This window comes from Sus scrofa, chromosome 3 (assembly GCF_000003025.6).
Source record: "Sus scrofa isolate TJ Tabasco breed Duroc chromosome 3, Sscrofa11.1, whole genome shotgun sequence".
Classification (NCBI taxonomy): Eukaryota; Metazoa; Chordata; class Mammalia; order Artiodactyla; family Suidae; genus Sus; species Sus scrofa.
The window spans coordinates 108,144,878-108,162,984 of record NC_010445.4 but is presented as its reverse complement, the minus strand read 5'-3'; the positions used below and the strand labels follow the sequence as shown (position 1 = coordinate 108,162,984).

The window sequence follows — 18,107 nt, the reverse complement described above, 5'->3', positions numbered from 1 at the left end:
GGCAGAGAAAGACAAATACCATACTATATCACCTATTTGTGGAATCTAAAAAAAACAGATTCAGACATAGAAAGCAATCTTATAGTCACCAAAGGGAAAGGGAGGGATAAATTAGGAGTCTGGGATTAAAAGATACACACAATTTTATAAAAAAATAGACAAACAACAAGGATCTACTGTACAGCACAGGGAACAATATTCAATACATTATAATAACCTATATTGGAAAAGAATCTGAAAAAGAACATATACATGTATATATATGTATATACATATATAACTATACACCTGCAACTAACACAACATTGTAAATCAACTATATTTCAGCAAAAAAAAAAAATGGAGTGTCTGTTAAAAATGGAAACTCCTGTGTTTTGTTTTGTTTTGTTTTTGCATGGGTCTCATTTTTCCTAGAGATATTCCCATTCTCCTTATTCTCCCCCTGCTCCTTCTTCCCACCCTGATCCCAATTTTAACAGCCTCTCTGACTTTCCTGTTGAGATGCAGGCTGGGGTGAGGTGGTAAGTGTGGGCAGTCTCTGCTCCACAGCAAGCCCTAAATCCCTCCATCTTTGCACTGGTTCCCCAATGTCAGGTGTGAGACAGACTATGTCAGCAATCCCCAAGATTCTCTGGGAGAAGGAGAATCCTGGCTGTCCTCTAATTTAGGAAGCTCGCTGGGGCATCTTATACACAGCAGGGACTTATTAAGTCTGGGGCTGTGGGCTCCGATAGTGATGGCTGAATAGGGAACGGAAGAGGGGAGAATCTGTAGCACAGGCTGACTTCATTTTGTTTTCTGGCTGTATTCTGGAAGTATTGCATGTCAACCCAGTTGGAGTGGAGGGAGCTGGATTGCCTCTGACACATTAAGAAGTTGCCTTTTGGAGTTCCTGTCATGGCTCAGGGGTAAAGAACTCAACCAGTATCCATGAGGACAAGAGTTCGATCCCTGGCCTCACTCAGTGGGTTAGGGATCTGGGCGTTGCCATGAGCTGTGGCACAGATGCGGCTCCCATCTGGCATTGCTGTAGCTGTGGCGTAGGCTGGCAGCTGCAGCTCCAATTCAACCCCTAGCCTGGGAACTTCATATGCCGCAGGTGCAGGCCTAAAAAGACAAAAATAAAATATTAAATTAAATTAAAAAGTTGCCTTTTAAGGGACTCGATGCATCTGATAAAGTGAAGACTCCTTTGTAAAGTGATAGCTCCTTCAATTTTTATCCATTTTTACAAATAGCTCCTTCATTTACATGTTTCAGGAGCCTGATGTGGGGGACAGAGGAGTGAAGACACTTTGTCTCGGGCATTGGTGAGACAGGTGAGGCTGAGCAGCACCTTGACATGTTTCTGGCAGCAGCTGCTCTGCACTTCTGGGCGGGGCCTGAGGGAGTGCTTACATCTTAGACGGCTCTCAGGATCAGCCCTGGGTTCCTCTGGGAAATGGGAATGTGGGGACTGACCCAGGGCCCTTCACATGGGGATCAATGGCGGTGAATAGGATCCTGAGCCCTGGAGAGAGGGTCTGGGTTGACACACTGCGCGCTGTTGTCCCGATGCCCCCTCCCCTTACCGGAGGCCGCCTCCAGTACACACGCTCCGGCAGCTTCCGCAGCAGGGGCCCGCGCCCGATGGAGCGCAGGGTGGCCGGGAAGCTCTGGTCCTCAAAGAGGCAGCCGTCTATCAGGCATCTTTCCTGCAGGGCCTCGTAGTCCTGTTTGGGGAGCTGCGAAGAGCTCTGCATCCAGTCCTCGCACCCCAGCTTCCAGCAGCCGCCTAGAGAAGACCACAGCAGCATGGCCAGGACCCTGCGGACCCCAGGGCCTCCGGGATGGTCTCTGTTGCGCCTGGAAAGATGAGCGGAGGATGCTTGGGCTCCTCACTTCCTGTTGAGACTTTGCCAAGCCCGCGGGGAGGAGGAGAAAGGAGCTGTGAGAAGGAAGCACTTGGTTAGATCCTTAACCTAGAGAGTGGGGTCCTGGAACCTTCACTTAAGTGCTGGGGCTCCTGGTGGGGGGTCTGGCTCGCACAGGGAGACCGGTGTCAAAGGAGGGTCTCCCCAGCCTCAGGGCTAAGTCCCGCGGCCCCTGACGGTGCTAGTGTCACAGGGCCCCACTTAAGGGGGGACACAGGGAGGAGAGGAGCAGGAGTGTGAGGTTGGTTCATTGGGCTTGGGGGTCTGGTGCCTGTTGTGGGCGGCTGTGGCTGCACCTTCTGAGCTTCCTCCAGGGCCTCTGAGCTTACACTCATCCTTCCTCCTACTCCAATGTCCTCCTCCTTCTTCCCTGCAAAACTCTGTCACTTCCTTTTCCCTTTCTACATTCTCTTCAAACTACTTTGAATACATTTTTGGCAATGTGAAAAAAAAAAATCACACACATGTTGTGTCAAATGCTGAGATTTTTCAGTTCCTACCCATCCATCCTTTCTTCTTATTAATAGAATCCCAGTTTTGATTGCCCAGCTACAAAACTTGATTGCCCCAGCCTTCTTCTTGGACAAGGCAGCCACACAGTCTAGTGCTGGCCAGTGAGATGTAGGTGGATGTCTACTCAGTGGGGCTTTTGGAAAAGCCATGACTTTCTTAATTTAAAAAAACAGCTTCAGTTGGCACTATTTTTGACTTTCTCCCTTTCTGGAAAGCAGATGTGATGCCTGGAGAGGGAGCAGCTGTTTTGATACCATTAGGGAAAAGCTGCATGCTAGGAGTCAGGATCTCAAGGACTTCTTTGAACAAATGCACCAGCCTTCAGTGGTTTGCCTCTAGGTATCTTCTTACATGAGAATATAAATCATTTGCTTACTTAAGTCATGGTAGTGGCCAAAATCTGTAATGTTCTTTGTGTCAAGTACTGCATGGATGTGTGTTTCATGTAACCCTAGCACACTCTCTACTGATAACTCAATGACATGTAAAATTATATATATATACACACAATATATATGTAATTTTTATTATATATTTGTTATATATGATATATATGTTAAATTTACATATATATATTTATACATATATTTTAGGGGGTCAGTGGGTCCCTCTTTTGAAGTTCACGCATGAGCTTCATATTAAGAGCTCCGTAAGCCATGGGCTCCACCCACCCCAATATTCCAGCATATCCATAGATCTCTTGCATCTATTTTTATGCAGTTGTGATTGGTTAAGCCAATGACTTTATGGCCTCTATTACTTGCATTATCTACCTAAAGTCAGAAAAAGTCACAGCTAGAATAAGCCTTGGAAAACATCTGGTTTAGTAATTTCCAAAATTATTTTAGCAGTGAGTTCCTTCTTCAAATGAAATCCTACAGAAACTCAAGGGTGGAAGCTTGAGTTTGCAGGTTGGACCCCAATGCATCTTTGCAGTTTCTCAATTTATGATTTGAAAATCACCAATGTTTTATAGCCCAATTCAATTTTAAATGTTAAAACTGAAACCCATTCATCCATTCATTTAATAAAATATGTATTGATAATCGGTCACCTGCCAGGCTTGAGTTAGGCATCATTCTCCAGAGTCTGCTCTGCCCTCCTGGTTCTTACAGTCTAGTGGGGGGGAGGCAGGGGTGTTAAATGATCTTTTTAACTCAATGAATTCTATTACACTTATAGTTGTACAATGATCACCACAACCTGATTTTGTAGCATTTCCATCCCAAACCCCCAGCCTATCCGCCCCCTCACCCAACCTTTCTCCTTTGGTGATAATAAGTTTTTCAAAGCCTGTGAGTCAGTATCTGTTCTGCAAATAAGTCCATTGTATCCTTTTTTTAGATTCCACATATAAGTGATAGCGTATGATGTTGGTGTCTCAGTGTCTGACTAAATTCACTTAGTAAGATAATTTCTAGCTCCATCCATGTTGCTGCAAATGCCATTGTTTCATTCCTTTTTATGGCTGAGTAATATTCCGTTGTGCGTATGTACCACATCTTCTCTATCCACTCTGTCAATGGACATTTAGCTTGCTTCCTAAATGATCTTTTAAGTGCTATGTGAGGAAACTGAATCAGAGCCTGATCCAGAGCCCGGGGCTCTGACTCTCATTAGAGTGGTCAGTCCTCAATGCCAGGAACTCCCATGTGTGTAAAATATAGTACTTGGAACAGAATGTCGCAGTACTAAAAGCAGCCTAAAAAAGAAGGTTGATATGAAGTACAAGTATTCGATGAAGACTCTAGAAATGACCCGAAGGCCCTCTTCATTTGTCAAAATCTTGCTCATCCTCCAAAGTCCAACTTGATCCCTCCCCTAGGAAGCCTCCCCTGAATGCCTGGCCTTCAAGGCCCCCTCATCCTATCTTCCGACCTACTGTCTACCCTGTAGAACTGCCTACTGCCTTCTAATTGGTGCATCTCAAATTATCACTAGTGAAGGGCCTGCATTCTTTCATTTCCAATTTGTTACAGCAATATAATGAAAATGAATTAATAGAAAAATAAAATTTTAAAGGATATATAAAATACATGCCTTCCTTTTGGGAAAAAAAACCCTTCAGGTTAAAGAGAAATAAAATTATTTGGTCAATTGCTATGAAGGTTTCTGAACACTGCAATTGTTTAATACTTCGTTGGCCATGTACTGCTAGTAATGAGTTCATAGAATGGCATTGTCCTGGGACCCATTGTGGGCTCTGCTCTGAGTGATTCATGCCCTGAAACCTCCCCTGCTTGATACTGGTATTTTCTCCCCTACAGTGATTAACACTGGAATGCTGTTCATGTTACACTCTTACCTCTCTCTGAGCTTAAGACGCACTGATTTCAGGCTGTTTCTATTTGTCACAAGTGGCTGTACACTTCCTGGGGGAAGACCGACCTAGCCCTGTCCTTACCTGGGTTAGAGGGATCCAAAAGCTGTTAGTCTGGTCTGCATGTTCCCCTGAGTTTTTCTTCCTGATATGGACTATCAGGCAAAGCTTCCTCCAGGCCACTTCCTCTTCAACAAATTTCTTCCACTACATGTACATTTGTAAATCTGAGGCCACATGAAGGCAAGGTCTCATGTTTTTACCCTTCAAGCCTAAATAGCTACCCTTCACTGTTTGCAACGTGATAAATGGTACTGGGTCTCTTGGCTTCAGAACCTGAACCAGGGTCATGCCCTCCTTACCGAGCTCTGAGTAACACTCAGATTCCAAAGCATTGCATCTCAGCACAAACTTTGGTGGCCTTATGGGGCTCAGAAGACAACATGCCCATCATAAGATCCTCTCACCTCCAAATTTCAGAATGCAGCCACAGACACGTGTATCTTACTTTAAAGGATTCCTAAGTCACCTTAAGGAGAGCCTAGACCCCGATGTGGCCATTTGGAAGTTCTTGCATGTCTTTTGTGTGATACAAGCTGTGGAAGAAACTGGCTCATTCCCAGATTGTGCCAGCTCCTTGCCAAGGGCCAGATGGGTCTTGGTCATATTTGGAAATGCACTTGAACTACTGTAAGTAAGCGGTGTTGGAGCAGGCCCGTAAAACAAGATGATGCCAATGGATAGGAGATGGCTAACTTGGGCAGAGATGTTAGTGTATGAAGCCGAAAGTCATGCTGCCTGTACCTGAGTGTTTCCTTGGCTCTCCAAGGGGAGTTAGCCTCCTCCATCATGTTCTTCAGCCCAGGATTCATTTGCACTCAGCAAAGCAATAATCAGAGCCCCAGTCTTCATTTTTTTTTCAATATTGCCTACACTTGCCTTCTTTACAGATGTCGAGGCAAGGGAGAGCTTTATGGGGAGGGGTATCACTGGTGCTCATGGCCTTTGAATGTTGACTGGTTGGTCAACATGGAGGAGCATCACCAGGTGAGAAACTGGGTTTATTCCATGCCTTCAGTCCCTACCCTGATATTCAGTCCATTCAGATATTTACTGAGAACCTGCTGGGTGCTAGACACAGTGCCATGCTGGACATATACTCTTGGCTCTTGACCCACCAATAAGGGTAGAGTCAAGGCTCTGAAAATGAACCAAAAGGAATAAAAACCACATCCCTGCTCACAGGTACTGTGGATCTGTAGAATCCTCCTGTGGGATGATTAATTTCCAGAGAGCTCTGGCACCTTGCCATAATCTACTGAATTGTCAGAGGTAAAATTGGAATAGAAACCTAGGCTCCTTGCACAATGGCTCTGTCTACATGACAAAAAGCATTGGATTGAACAAATGATCAATTCTATGCCCCTGACAGTTGGAACAAAAGAACAAGAGGAATAATCAGCCCTGCCTTATGTATCTTGGGCAGCCCTATACTTCTTTTGTGTAACAGGCATAGGACAGTGTTCAGATTTGGTATTAGAAAACCTCAGAGGCAGCTGGGCTTGCCACCTCTTCCCCATGTGGCCATGAGCGGACCCCTTACTGTCTTCGAGCTGGCTGCTTTCCACATCAAATAGAGATGACATGTTCTGTGCCTACTCTCAGGACTTGAAGAGACAACAATGTCAAGTGGCTTGAGAAAACTCTAAAGTAGGGGTTGGCAAACTATGGTCCATGGGCCAAATCCAGCCCACCATTGTTTTTTTGTAAATAAAGTTTTATTGAAACACAGCCCCACTTACTGCTGCTGCCACATACATTACAACAGAGTTGAGTAACTGGGGCAGAGGTCATATGGTCCACAAGTAAAAATATTTACAGCTTTGCCTTTTATAGAAATGTCTGCTTCTAAAGCACTATCTAACACAGGGGCATCATTGCTGCACTGTGTTAAGCACAGCAGGGGAGCTCCAAGGAGGATTCATAGAATAAAATGTGGTTAATTGAATCAATCACTGAGAACTTATCTTAATGAGACAGAATTTTATCCCTAATTGACTCATTGTTTTTATTGTTGTTGTTTGTTCGTTTGTTTTTACAGACTTGACATTCAGAATTACATTCATGTCCTTAAAGACTTAAAGATGTGGCTTGCCATTTCCCTTTGCTAAAGTCTGGTCTCTAATGTAATTTTTTAGAGGTGATGACATCAGACATCCTTGAGTCATTTTCAGGTGGTTTTGTGGGCACTGATTATAAATAGGAAAACCCATATCTCTACGTACAGATCATGACCTGTTCATAAAAGGGGAAATGGTTTTACAAAATTAATGATTGGAGAGGGTCTTGAAAGTTTTTACCATTTGGATATCTGTCTGCATTTAGAGTGAGCTTTTAAGAGAAGACCCTAAGACACTGACTTTCAGGAAACAATGAAGAACGTGGCCTATGAGCTATTAAAGGCAAGAATAGTAATTTTTTTTCCTGGATCCACACAGCCCAGCATTGTATTATGAATAAGCAGATGGTTGATAAATGTTTGATGACTGACTGCCTGAATGAATGAATGGATGGAATGTTGCTTCATTTGTAAAATGTAAAGAATGGTAAAGCCTGCCCTCCCCACCCCTCCTGATGTGACGCTGAAAGGAGAAAAGGACAGGAAAATCTTTTGTGAGCTGTCACCCATCTGGTTGCTCTTCTGTTGTTCTGATCGCACCCCTGGAACTAATTTAGGTTGGGACTTGCCTTCAGGGGCCTCTTTAAGAGTACTACCTCCTCGGGTTCAATCCCTGGCCTTGCTCAGTGGGTTAAGGATCCGGTGTTGCCCTGAGCTGTCGTGTAGGTTGCAGACACGGCTCAGATCCCGCGTTGCTGTGGCTCTGGTGTAGGCCAGCGGCTACAGTTCCGATTCGACCCCTAGTCTGGGAACTTCCATATGCCTTGGGAAACGGCCCAAGAAATGGCAAAAAGACAAAAAAAAAAAAAAAAAAAAAAAAGAGAGAGAGAGAGAGAGAACACTCCCTCCTCACCCAGTCTTGCTTTAGGGCTCCTTCCGGGGGGATGGGGGTTATGTGGGATTTAAGAAACAGTGCCCCAAGGAATAAGGTAAAATCAAGGCCAGACTTCAAGGAGAAAAGGAGTCTCCATCCGCGCACCTGGGAAGGAGACTGGTGGAGGGAGAAGAGGCAGGAAGGCCCTGCCTTCACTGGTAATGCTGGGCGGGGGAGGCTCGGGGGTGATTGCTTGCCTATTTAGAGATAGAAGAACTTGGCTGGTGGGGCTCACCACCCACTCCCACTTGCCCCATCTTCCCTCTGACTCCACGAGACACTATACAGTCACAGATCTTTGTAGAAATGCAGACACCCATCAGAATGTGAGTGTGCACCTTAAGTTGCCACATGACTCTCCATAGGCTTATGAACACTCACTGGCCCATGTGGAAGCCAGACTCTAATGCCACTCTTTGCCGATGAACCAAACATCGGGCTAGAAGGAACATAGCAGTCAGCTCTGCCAGCACCCCTGTGTCGAGGGAGGTTTCGGCTGCTCAGCCTGACTGCAGCGAACCCTGGGGCATCTTTTTGGCACATCTTCTTCTTTACTTTCCTATGGACACTTGGACTGGAACCTCGCAGGGCCATTCTATTCCCCTCTCCCCTGCTTCTGCCTTCACAGTTCCCAGCCCACAGCAGCATCCTCATCTTAGAGTCATTCCCTGCTCTGACTTTGCCACCACCGTCCACACTTTTAAAGGACCAACCACTTTGATTTTCCTCCTTTCGAGACATTTCAAAACACATCTGAATGTGAAAGAGTTTGAAAACAGACATAAATGAGTTCCTCATTTCTCAGGAGTCTTTGCATCATCTTAGAGTCACAGGCTTTGAATGGCATTCTTTAAACAGAGGTAGTTCAGTTTCTTCCCCAATCCACACAGAGTGTGGCCTCAAACCCAAACAGTCAGGTTCTCAGTGTTTGTGGCCCTTTCTGGGTCAATAACCCGCAGTGCACACCCCTGGGTCTATCCCAGCATGCCTTCCGCTTGCACACAAACACAAGATGTGTCTTGCCCTCTCTGGTTCAAATTACATCCATTTTCAAAGCTCAGCTCAAGTTTCCCTTCTCTCCAGAGCCTTTTCTGGCCTCCCAGCACATTTTAGCTTCTCCTCACAGCTAAGTTGCCTCACTGACGCACAGAATTTTTCATTCCTCCAGAAAGGTTTTCTAAGGACCTCTGAGCATGTGTGACAGTTAGAGGGAGAAGGGGAAGCCATGAAAGAACAATCCTGATTCTGTTACAACCTCGTGCGTGACCTGTGGAGGGTCATGCCAGGTAAAAGCACTTGCTGCCCCCTGAAACCTTGGTCCTGGACTCCAGGAACAGATGGCCTCGCATCTCAGGCTGTAATTTACTCTATGCCAGAAAATCAAGCCATGCAGTTAGAAACTCAGGCAACACTTTGGAAAAAGGAAGTTATTCAGAAACATCTTTTAGGAAAAGTTTTTGGTAGTCAATATGAAAGGCAAGCGTATATACATCCTGTCATGGCAATTCCTGGGTGTTACCCAACAGTAATGCTTATGTTTATGCACCATAAATGTGTATAAGGATATTCATAAGAGCATTATTCAAAATAGTGCTGAATTGGGAACCATCCATAAGGCCAAGGACATGGAAAAATAATACTGGGGCACATTCACACAGCAGAATGCAATAGAGCGTTGAGAATGAACAGAGAACTACAGGCTACCAGACAGAAGAAATTCACATAGGCCTGAGTATAAAAATCCAGACATGGAAACTTTATGATTCCACATATACAACTTGCCCCCAAAAGGCACAATGGATCTGTGTGTTAGAAATCAGCATAGTGGTTACACTTGGGATGGAGAGATTTATCCCCAAACCAGTGATGCCACGAACAGTTAAATGGGTTCTATGATGGTCAGTGGAGAGATTTTCAAGGGAGATTGAAAAGTCATCAGTTCAACTCATCTTCAATGAGTCTTTATGGATGCCTCCCCATGGGCCCTCAGTGGCAGGGGTGCAGGAGGAATCTGAATTTCCACCCTTGAGGACAGCACAGCCCAAGCCAGAGGGCTCTCTTCTCTTTCCTGTGAGGCTCACTCTGGGTAACGGGCTGCACCCAGCCCATGCAAGAACCCTCTCTCTAGAAAGCCAGAGAGGTGCTACCACCTTGCCAGGTCTGAGGACCTCCCCAGGCCCAGAAACAGAGGTCCACTTTGCTGGCTCAAGGTTAGGGTCACAGTTCAGCCCCCCAAGCTTCTTCAGACTGGATCTTGCATTTCTAGAACAAAAATGTTTAACGCATGTCAAGTCTGCGTCCCACCCACACAAATAATATCTCCCTCTGCCTTCATAGGACAGACCTGCCCGCTGAGCTGAGAGCTGACACCCTTCCTCCTGAGCCATCCAGAGCCTCGGTGAGTGACTTTTTCCAATGCTCAGAGGCCAGCAAACATGGTAATTTCTAGACTTCTTGTCTAAATAAAGGCTGCGCCTTAGCACTCCACTGACAGCTTCACGTGAGGGGCCATTTCACTCTTACAGAGGGTGAGCACTGCCGTGGGGTTTCTTCCCATACGATTTCACAGAGGAGGTCAAACAAGCCTTGCTGTCCATTAGCACCCAGAGAGCAGCCCGCATCCCAGAACATCAGGGACCCACAAGGCCCCAGGCCCCCACCACCCCCCTTCCAAAAGACCTCTAGAAGGGCCTGAGCCCTGGGAAATGGCAACCCCTAGAAGCATCAATACTCTAGCAATACAATTCTTGATGGACATCAGAGCTGGAGCAACCCCAGAAATCACCCAGGTCCAAAGATGCCCTTATTTGAGTAAGACTAAGACCAAATGGCAGCACTCTACTGCTCTAAGACTACATTGCCGAGCAAATGCAAAGCCAAGAACAAAATTCAGATCTCCAGACTCCAGGACTCTTTCCTGAAAAATTCATACCAGGAGAAGCAGCTCCCTTTCTCTCATCTCTGAACCCAGACCCTGCAGAGGCCTCTAGGGGCTCTGGGCTAAGCTGGACCCACCCTTGGAGCTAAAGAAACCTACCTGCACAGGAAATCTTGCTTCCTTGAGCAGCTGGACAGGCTCTAATCCCAAAGCAGTCAGACCTAACTGCCCAAGGCCACTCTTTATATACAGTCCTTTCTAGGCACAGGTCTTGGACTGAGAGTCTGAGTTCCCGCCCCCCAGAGCTTTGGCTCCTCCCCACTCTGTGTTCCCTGGCAGAGAGGAGTGCCCAGGGCTATGATGGTATTCTACACGGGTGATTATTTTCTTATAACAACAAAAAAGAACATGTTCCAGTAATGCGTTGAAAAGAAGAGAGGGTTAGTCACATTCTCACTTCCGACCTAGGGAAGGTATTTGGTGACATGACGTATTTTCTTTTGTGGTCTTCAGAGTTTGATGCAGCTCCCAAGGATAGTTCCTGCTGAGGGGAACTTTGTGACTCCTTCGTGCAATTGAGCTCTTCCTTCCCTTCCCAAATCCCACTTTTCTGCCCATTTGGTCTTCGTGTCTTTGACCATGCAAAGCAAGATACATTGACCGCTACTGACTGTTGCCTTACATTTCAGACTGGCTCCTTCTCCCTCAAAACACTTCCTGGCACTCATGCGGTTGCTCTGTTGTGAAGGTTTCTCCTGAGTTCCCACCACCACTTGCACAGATTCTTATGACAGCGATTAAGTCAGTTCTAACTTGTCTGACTCCCCGCCAGCACACCTTGGATCCCTAGGACCTAGAGCGATGGCTGGCACCCAGTGGGTGCTCAATACCGGCCAGGGGAATTAAGAGCCCTTCACCTCTGGAATTCCTCCCACCTCTCCCTTCCTACCTGCTTCTCTGCAGTGGCCATCTGCCCTGACTCTAACCTCTCACCCCTCCACCTTTTTGTGCAACTGTCACCTTACTCATTTTATTAGTGCTGATAAAGGAAAGGGTACTGACAATAATGGCTATTAGGAAGTGAATTTTGTGTCTTTCCCCAAAATCGTATGTTGAAGCCCTAATCCCACAGTGTCTGTATTTGGAGTAAGGAAAGAAATGAGTTTATAATCACGAGGCCCTGATCCAATAGGATTAGTGTGCTTATACAAAGAGACACTAGATGTCCTTTCTCTCTCTCCCTCTCTCTCATTGTGTACCAAGGAAAGGCCATATAAGGATGCACTGAGAAGGCAGCCAGCTGGGAGTTCCCATAGTGGTTAAGTGGAAGCAAATCCAACTAGTATCCACGAGGTCTCGGGTTCAATCCCTGGCCTCGCTCAGTGGGTCAGGGATTCAGTGTTGCCATGAGCTGTGGTGTAGGTCACAGACACAGCTTGGATCCTGTATTGCTGAGGCTGTGGAGTAGGCTGGCAGTTGTAGCTCCGATTTGACCCTTAGCCTTGGAACACCCATATGCGATGGATGTGGCCTTGAAAAAAAAAAAAAAAGAAGAAGAAGAAGAAGAAGAAGCCAGACAACTATAAGCCAGGAAGAGAGCTCTCATTAAAGACCTTGATTGGGGACCTCCAGAACCATAAGCAAATGAATTCTGTTGTTTAAGCCATCTAGACTATAGTATATTGTCATGGCAGTCTGAAGCCTCAGCAGATTAAGGCAATAACCAACTGACATGCCAGGTATAATGCTAGATACACTGCATGTGGAATCTCTCAATCTTTACATCATAGAAAGGTAGTACTATTACCATCCCCCTAAAGGAGAAACTGAGGCCCAGAGCAGTAACTTGACCAAGATAACTACAGCTAGTAAGCAGCAATGTGACTAAGTCCCAGGGATGCCATATTCCACTAACTTTTCATCATATTGATCAAGAAACTGTCTTTCAATGCAAATCAAAATTACAATGAGGTACCACCTCACACCAGTCAGAATGGCCATCATTAACAAGTCCACGAATAACAAATGCTAAAAAGCATGTGGAGACAAGTGAACGCCTACACTGTTGGAAATGGAAACTGGTTCAACCACTGTGGAAAACAATGTGGAAGTTCCTCAGAAAACTAAACATAGAACTATCATATGATTCAGCCCTCCTACTCCTGGGCATATATCTGGACAAAACTTTCATTCAAAAAGATACGTGCAACCCCTATGTTCACTGTAGCATTATTCACAATAACCAAGACATGGAAACACACCAACTGTCCATCAACAGATGAATGGATTAAGAAGTGGTACATATGAACAATGAAATACTACTCAGCCATAAAGAGCAAAATAATGCCATTTGCAGCAGCATGGATGCAGCTGGAGATTCTCATGCTAAGTAAGTCAGAGAGAGAAAGACAATACTATACGATACCACTTACATGTGGAGTCTAAAATAGGGCGCAAATGAACCTACCTACAATACAGAAACAGACTCCCAGATATAGTGTACAGACTTGTGGTTGCAAAGGGGGAGGGGGAGGGAATGTGATGGACTGGAAGTAGATGCAAACTCTTACATTTAGAATGCATAAGCAATGAGGTCCTACTGTACATCACAGGGAACTATATCCAATCACTTGGGATAGAACATGATAGAAGACAATAAGAGAAAAAGAATGTATATATGTGTATGACTGGGTCACTTTGCCATATAGGAGAAATGGACAGAACATTGTAACTCAAGTATAATAAAATTTTTGGAAAGAAGGATGAAAAAAGAGAAAGGAACTCTCTCTCTCTCTGTTACTGTTGAGTCAAATCCAAAGCTTTCCTCCTGAGTTCAAAGCTCTTTGAACCCTTGGCCTCGCCTCCTATTTAAACAGCCACCCCTACTTATGCTATTTGGTCTGAAGGTGTCATGGGTGACAAGAGCAGTGACTTTGCGAATCAAAAGACTGAGGAATAAAATCCTGTTTGGTTAAGGAAAGGTCAATTTTCCTTTCAGAAAAATCAGTTCATCTCCAACTTAAGGCTCCCATCAAGTCAGGTATGTGAAAATGTTTTATAACAAAGGCAGAGTTCCATCTACACATGTGGAGCAGACTGCTCTTATCCTTGACCTCCAAGCTGTCTCCCAGACATAACATTTTCATTTTCATCCCCTCACCTTCCCTCTTATACCCCCCATTGCTCCGGGGACTCAGCATGGGCTGACCCCTCCTTGGGTACATCACACCATACCTGTGCAGTGCTGGGCAACACTATGTCACAGCTGCTTTCATGACAGTCTTCATCAGGCTTATCATAAATTGTGCAGAGGATGAACAGAGCCCACCCCCACCAGATGCAGAGGGTGAGGCCCAGTGGCTAGTTCCTCCTTTGACAACTCTTGAGAATTATGGTCCTGAGTGAAGGAAACAGCCAGGGAGGATCACTGGCCTCTCACACCAGTGGTGTGTATGATTTTGGTATTTCAGAGGCCCTGTGACCCCTCCCCCGCCCCCACTCCTGGCTTCCATTCTCACCCAGGACATACTTATGTTCCTTAGAAGAAGGTAGTGAAGTCTGGTCCAACTGGGGAAGAGTCCTTCTACCTCCACACAGCAGCCAGTCCCAGACCCAGAAGTGGACTATGGACCCAGAGGGGTTGACAAATTTGTCAACTTCAAATCATGAATTTGCTTTCCTGTGGAACAAGCCTTGAGGAGCAGGAACGTTCCCAGGAGGGTTTTGGTGGCCTATGGAAACTCCTGGAGTTTCCAGGTCCTAGAGGCAAATCTGAGGGAGGAGGGAAGTGCTTCCTTGCCTGTGCTGTGCAGCAGAGCATTGGAGGTGTAAGCTCCAATTTCCGTGGGATGGAAATCCTGTGAAATTGGATTGTTATGATCATTATACAACTACAGATGTGATGAATTCATTTGAGTAATAAAAAAAACTTTTTAAATAAAAAATAAAAAAAGAAATATGATTCAGGTCTTGGTTCTACGCTGGCTATGGGAAGCTGGGTAAGCCTCCACCTCTCTCTGGGACCCAATCATGTATATAAAACAGCAAAGTTAAATCAACTCCAATGGAAAAAATAAAAATCTTTAAAAAAAAAAAAAAGAAAGAAAGAAAATGATGATGGAGTAAGATTTAAAAGACTGAAGAATGGAATTATTCTTATCAGTGCTAATACAAGTGAAAGCGTTTTTTAAAAAATAAAACAACAAAGTTGTGTTCCGTCACCTCTTGGCTTTCTGTTATGACATTCTACAACTCTGTTTGGGATCTGCCTTGCGCAAACGTTCAAAGGAGGGCAAGTGTGTCTCTTCTTACCCTACTTCCTGGTATGAGTAACCCCCACTTCCTGGTACTCTTCTGTCAAGGAATACAAGCTCCACCTTCCCAAAGACTTAACTGCATTCTCTAAAGTATCTTCTTCCTTTTCCTCCAAACTTTTAGAGCACCGTAAAGCAATCTGATTGAACTAGTTCTCACTAACGTGTGAATGGCTCACAAAACCTTATGGTAACATAGGTATTTGCATTTTTTGAAAATAGAAAACCTCTCACCCAAATGAATCCTTGATTCTTAGAATCTTAGGCAGTGAAATTAGTGAAAAGTTCTGGGGGGAATAAGTTAAGGGGCCCAGTATAGTAAATACCTGTTCAAAAGTGTTCATTCTTACTCACCTGGGTCATTTATGTTATTTAATTAAACTCACATTAAAAACACACAAGGAAGGAGTTCGCATCATGGCTCAGTGGTAATGAGCCCAACTAGTATCTATGAAGGTTCGATCCCTGGCCTCATTCAGTGGGTTAAGGATCTGGTGTTGCCGTGAGTTGTGGTGTAGGTCATAGATGTGGCTTGGATCTGGCATTGCTGTGGTTGTGGCTGTGGTTGGAAGCTGCAGCTCTGATTCAACCCCTAGCCTGGGAACTCCCATATGCCATGGGTGTGGCCCTAAAACCAAAAAAAAGGAAAATTGTTAATGTGTTCAACACAATTATAAATGGGAAAAGCTACTAAACACTTGTGGTTAAGAGCTAATCAATCCCTGCTTCGACTCCCTTTTTCATAGACTATAAGGGTAAAACAAGAAAATCATGATATATTATAGTTCTGGCAAGGGTTACTTCTGGCAGCCCTACAGACAGGGATTTAAGGTCCTAGTGGTTGTGGCAGCATCAAAGCTTCATAAAATAAATTGACAGGTTCTACTATTATCTTATGCTTCTTCCCCACTTGACCTTTGTTCAGTTGGTTATATATCTTTAAAATTAGGATCCAACAAGGAAAAGAGAAGGGATTTGGTTTATGAATGGCAGAATGGAAAAGGAAAAACTGGTGGTTTCCTATATAACTTTGAAGCATTAGTAATTTATCCAAAAACCCAGATAATAAGAAGAGGCTTTGTGGGCTAGCTCATAAATTAAAAGTCATCTCCAAAATTCCAAGGTAAATTCTAAGCCCCAAGTTATTAATTTCTTCACACTCAGAATATTTTCAGAATATCATAGGAAAATATTCTTTAAGAAACTCACTATAAAGTTTGGAAATAAAAACAGACAAGGTATTTTTTCAGCAGGGGACTGTTTCCCTAAGTTGTCAAAGAGTTAATTAGAATTTCAAGGACATTTATTCCTAACCCATAACCTGAATGAATTCAAACGATCCGAGTGTGCCATATCTGGGAAGGGCTTGGGAGAGTCGTGCAGACCAAGGGAATCAGGGCAGGTATCAGGGCAGGATGATCTGGGTTGAATGAGGGTGAAACAGTGCAGATATACACCAAGGTCCAGTCCCAGATAGGCAGGCAGCATCAGAGAGGGTCCAAAACAGCTCTGATGACCTGGCTACAGAGCGCAGCTGGATTCCTAGAAGGGCTGCAGATGTAAGGCTGACTTCTTTTTTTTTTTTTTTTTTTGTCTTTTGTCTTTTGTTGTTGTTGTTGTTGTTGTTATTGTTGCTATTTCTTGGGCCGCTCCAGCGGCATATGGAGGTTCCCAGGCTAGGGGCTGAATCGGAGCCGTAGCCACCGGCCTACGCCAGAGCCACAGCAACGCGGGATCTGAGCCGCGTCTGCAACCTACACCACAGCTCACGGCAACGCCGGATCGTTAACCCACTGAGCAAGGGCAGGGATCGAACCCGAAACCTCATGGTTCCTAGTCGGATTCCTTAACCACTGCGCCATGACGGGAACTCCCAGCTGACTTCTATCTCATAGGGAAGAAGGTCTGGGACAAGGAGCTCTTTGTGGTTTAGGATGTAAGGCAATTGCTTATCATAGAGAAGAAGACAAGAAAAGAGTAGCAATGCTGAAACAGAGTCAAAGGCCCATAAAATATCTAAATCGGGCCCTAGATATTTCCCCAGTCTTTGGGTAGAATTGGTCGCTAAACTTGGGGTAGATGGGTGTTAAATGGAGTTGGAGCAGGAGCCCCCTCCATATCCCTTCATTATGGTTATTGTCTCCTCCACTCCACCTCCTCCGACCTAATATTGGCCCAGGGGAGCAGGTCTGTGGAGCATGTGGAGACACACTGGGGTAATACCGGAGACACGTATATCTAGGATGTATATTATCATACATGGTACACAGCATTTCAGTTGGATGGGCAGTGCACTTTGGCATTTCTCTAGCAAGTTCAAGAAACATCCATCCATCTAGTACTCTGGCCACTTTTTTAAAAACATGCTCTTTTCCATGACCATTGGACAGAATCTGATTACCTATTTCATGAAAAGATGCTCATAACTGATGATGGTTTAACTGTCAAGTGCCAATGATTCAACTACAAAACATGGACCTTGAAACACAGAATTTCATCTATTGACAATAAGCCCCTAGGGAAGATTCTCTTGGCATGATGGACCTTTCTGGAACCCCCCCCCCAAAAGCATACAGTGATGCTATGGATTATTCTTCCAAACAAAGATGATCCAAAGAGAAAAAACAAACAAAACAAAAAGGTCTACAGTATAATTGGCTTTTTTGTTTCTTTTTTAGCTCCTGGTCTGGTTCCCTGACAGGTAAAAATGTTGTCTAGACTTTTTTCTTTCAAAGTCTCAGAGTGTACATGTCTTATTTCCTGCCTCTATTCTTAATTGTATGCTTGGCATTGTTAAGGTTGTCCAAATCGATATACAACTATTGAAGGTCCAAAGTACCATCCTTCCTGAACTTTACTTTGTTCCTGACATTTTCTCCTGAGTATCTCACAGTTTTATCTCTACTTCTCTGTTGGTGTGGGTTTTCTTTGACTTGTGACCCTGACTATCTTTATTGGCAGAACGTTTGTTTGCCATTATGATGCTGATGGAAGGGAAAATTGACTGCTGGGGAGAACAGTGTGTGGTTTCCATCTTTCCTTCTAAGAGGCGGTGGCAAGATTTCTGTCAGGAAAAACACTCAGATGGTGAATAAACCATGACTAATCTCAGAGTAC

General features: G+C 44.7%; 1 protein-coding gene across 1 annotated transcript in view; it reads right to left on the bottom strand.

Annotated features, from left to right (window-relative positions):
- Positions 1–10,932, bottom strand: part of CAPN14 (calpain 14) — a 39,339-nt gene extending 28,407 nt beyond the window's left edge. The window contains exons 1-2 of the mRNA XM_021088409.1: positions 10,837–10,932; positions 1,572–1,927 (exon numbers count right to left, since the gene is read on the bottom strand). Coding sequence (XP_020944068.1) covers positions 1,572–1,796 — 225 coding nt within the window. The 5' untranslated portion in view covers positions 1,797–1,927; positions 10,837–10,932. The remainder of the gene's footprint in view (positions 1–1,571; positions 1,928–10,836) is intronic.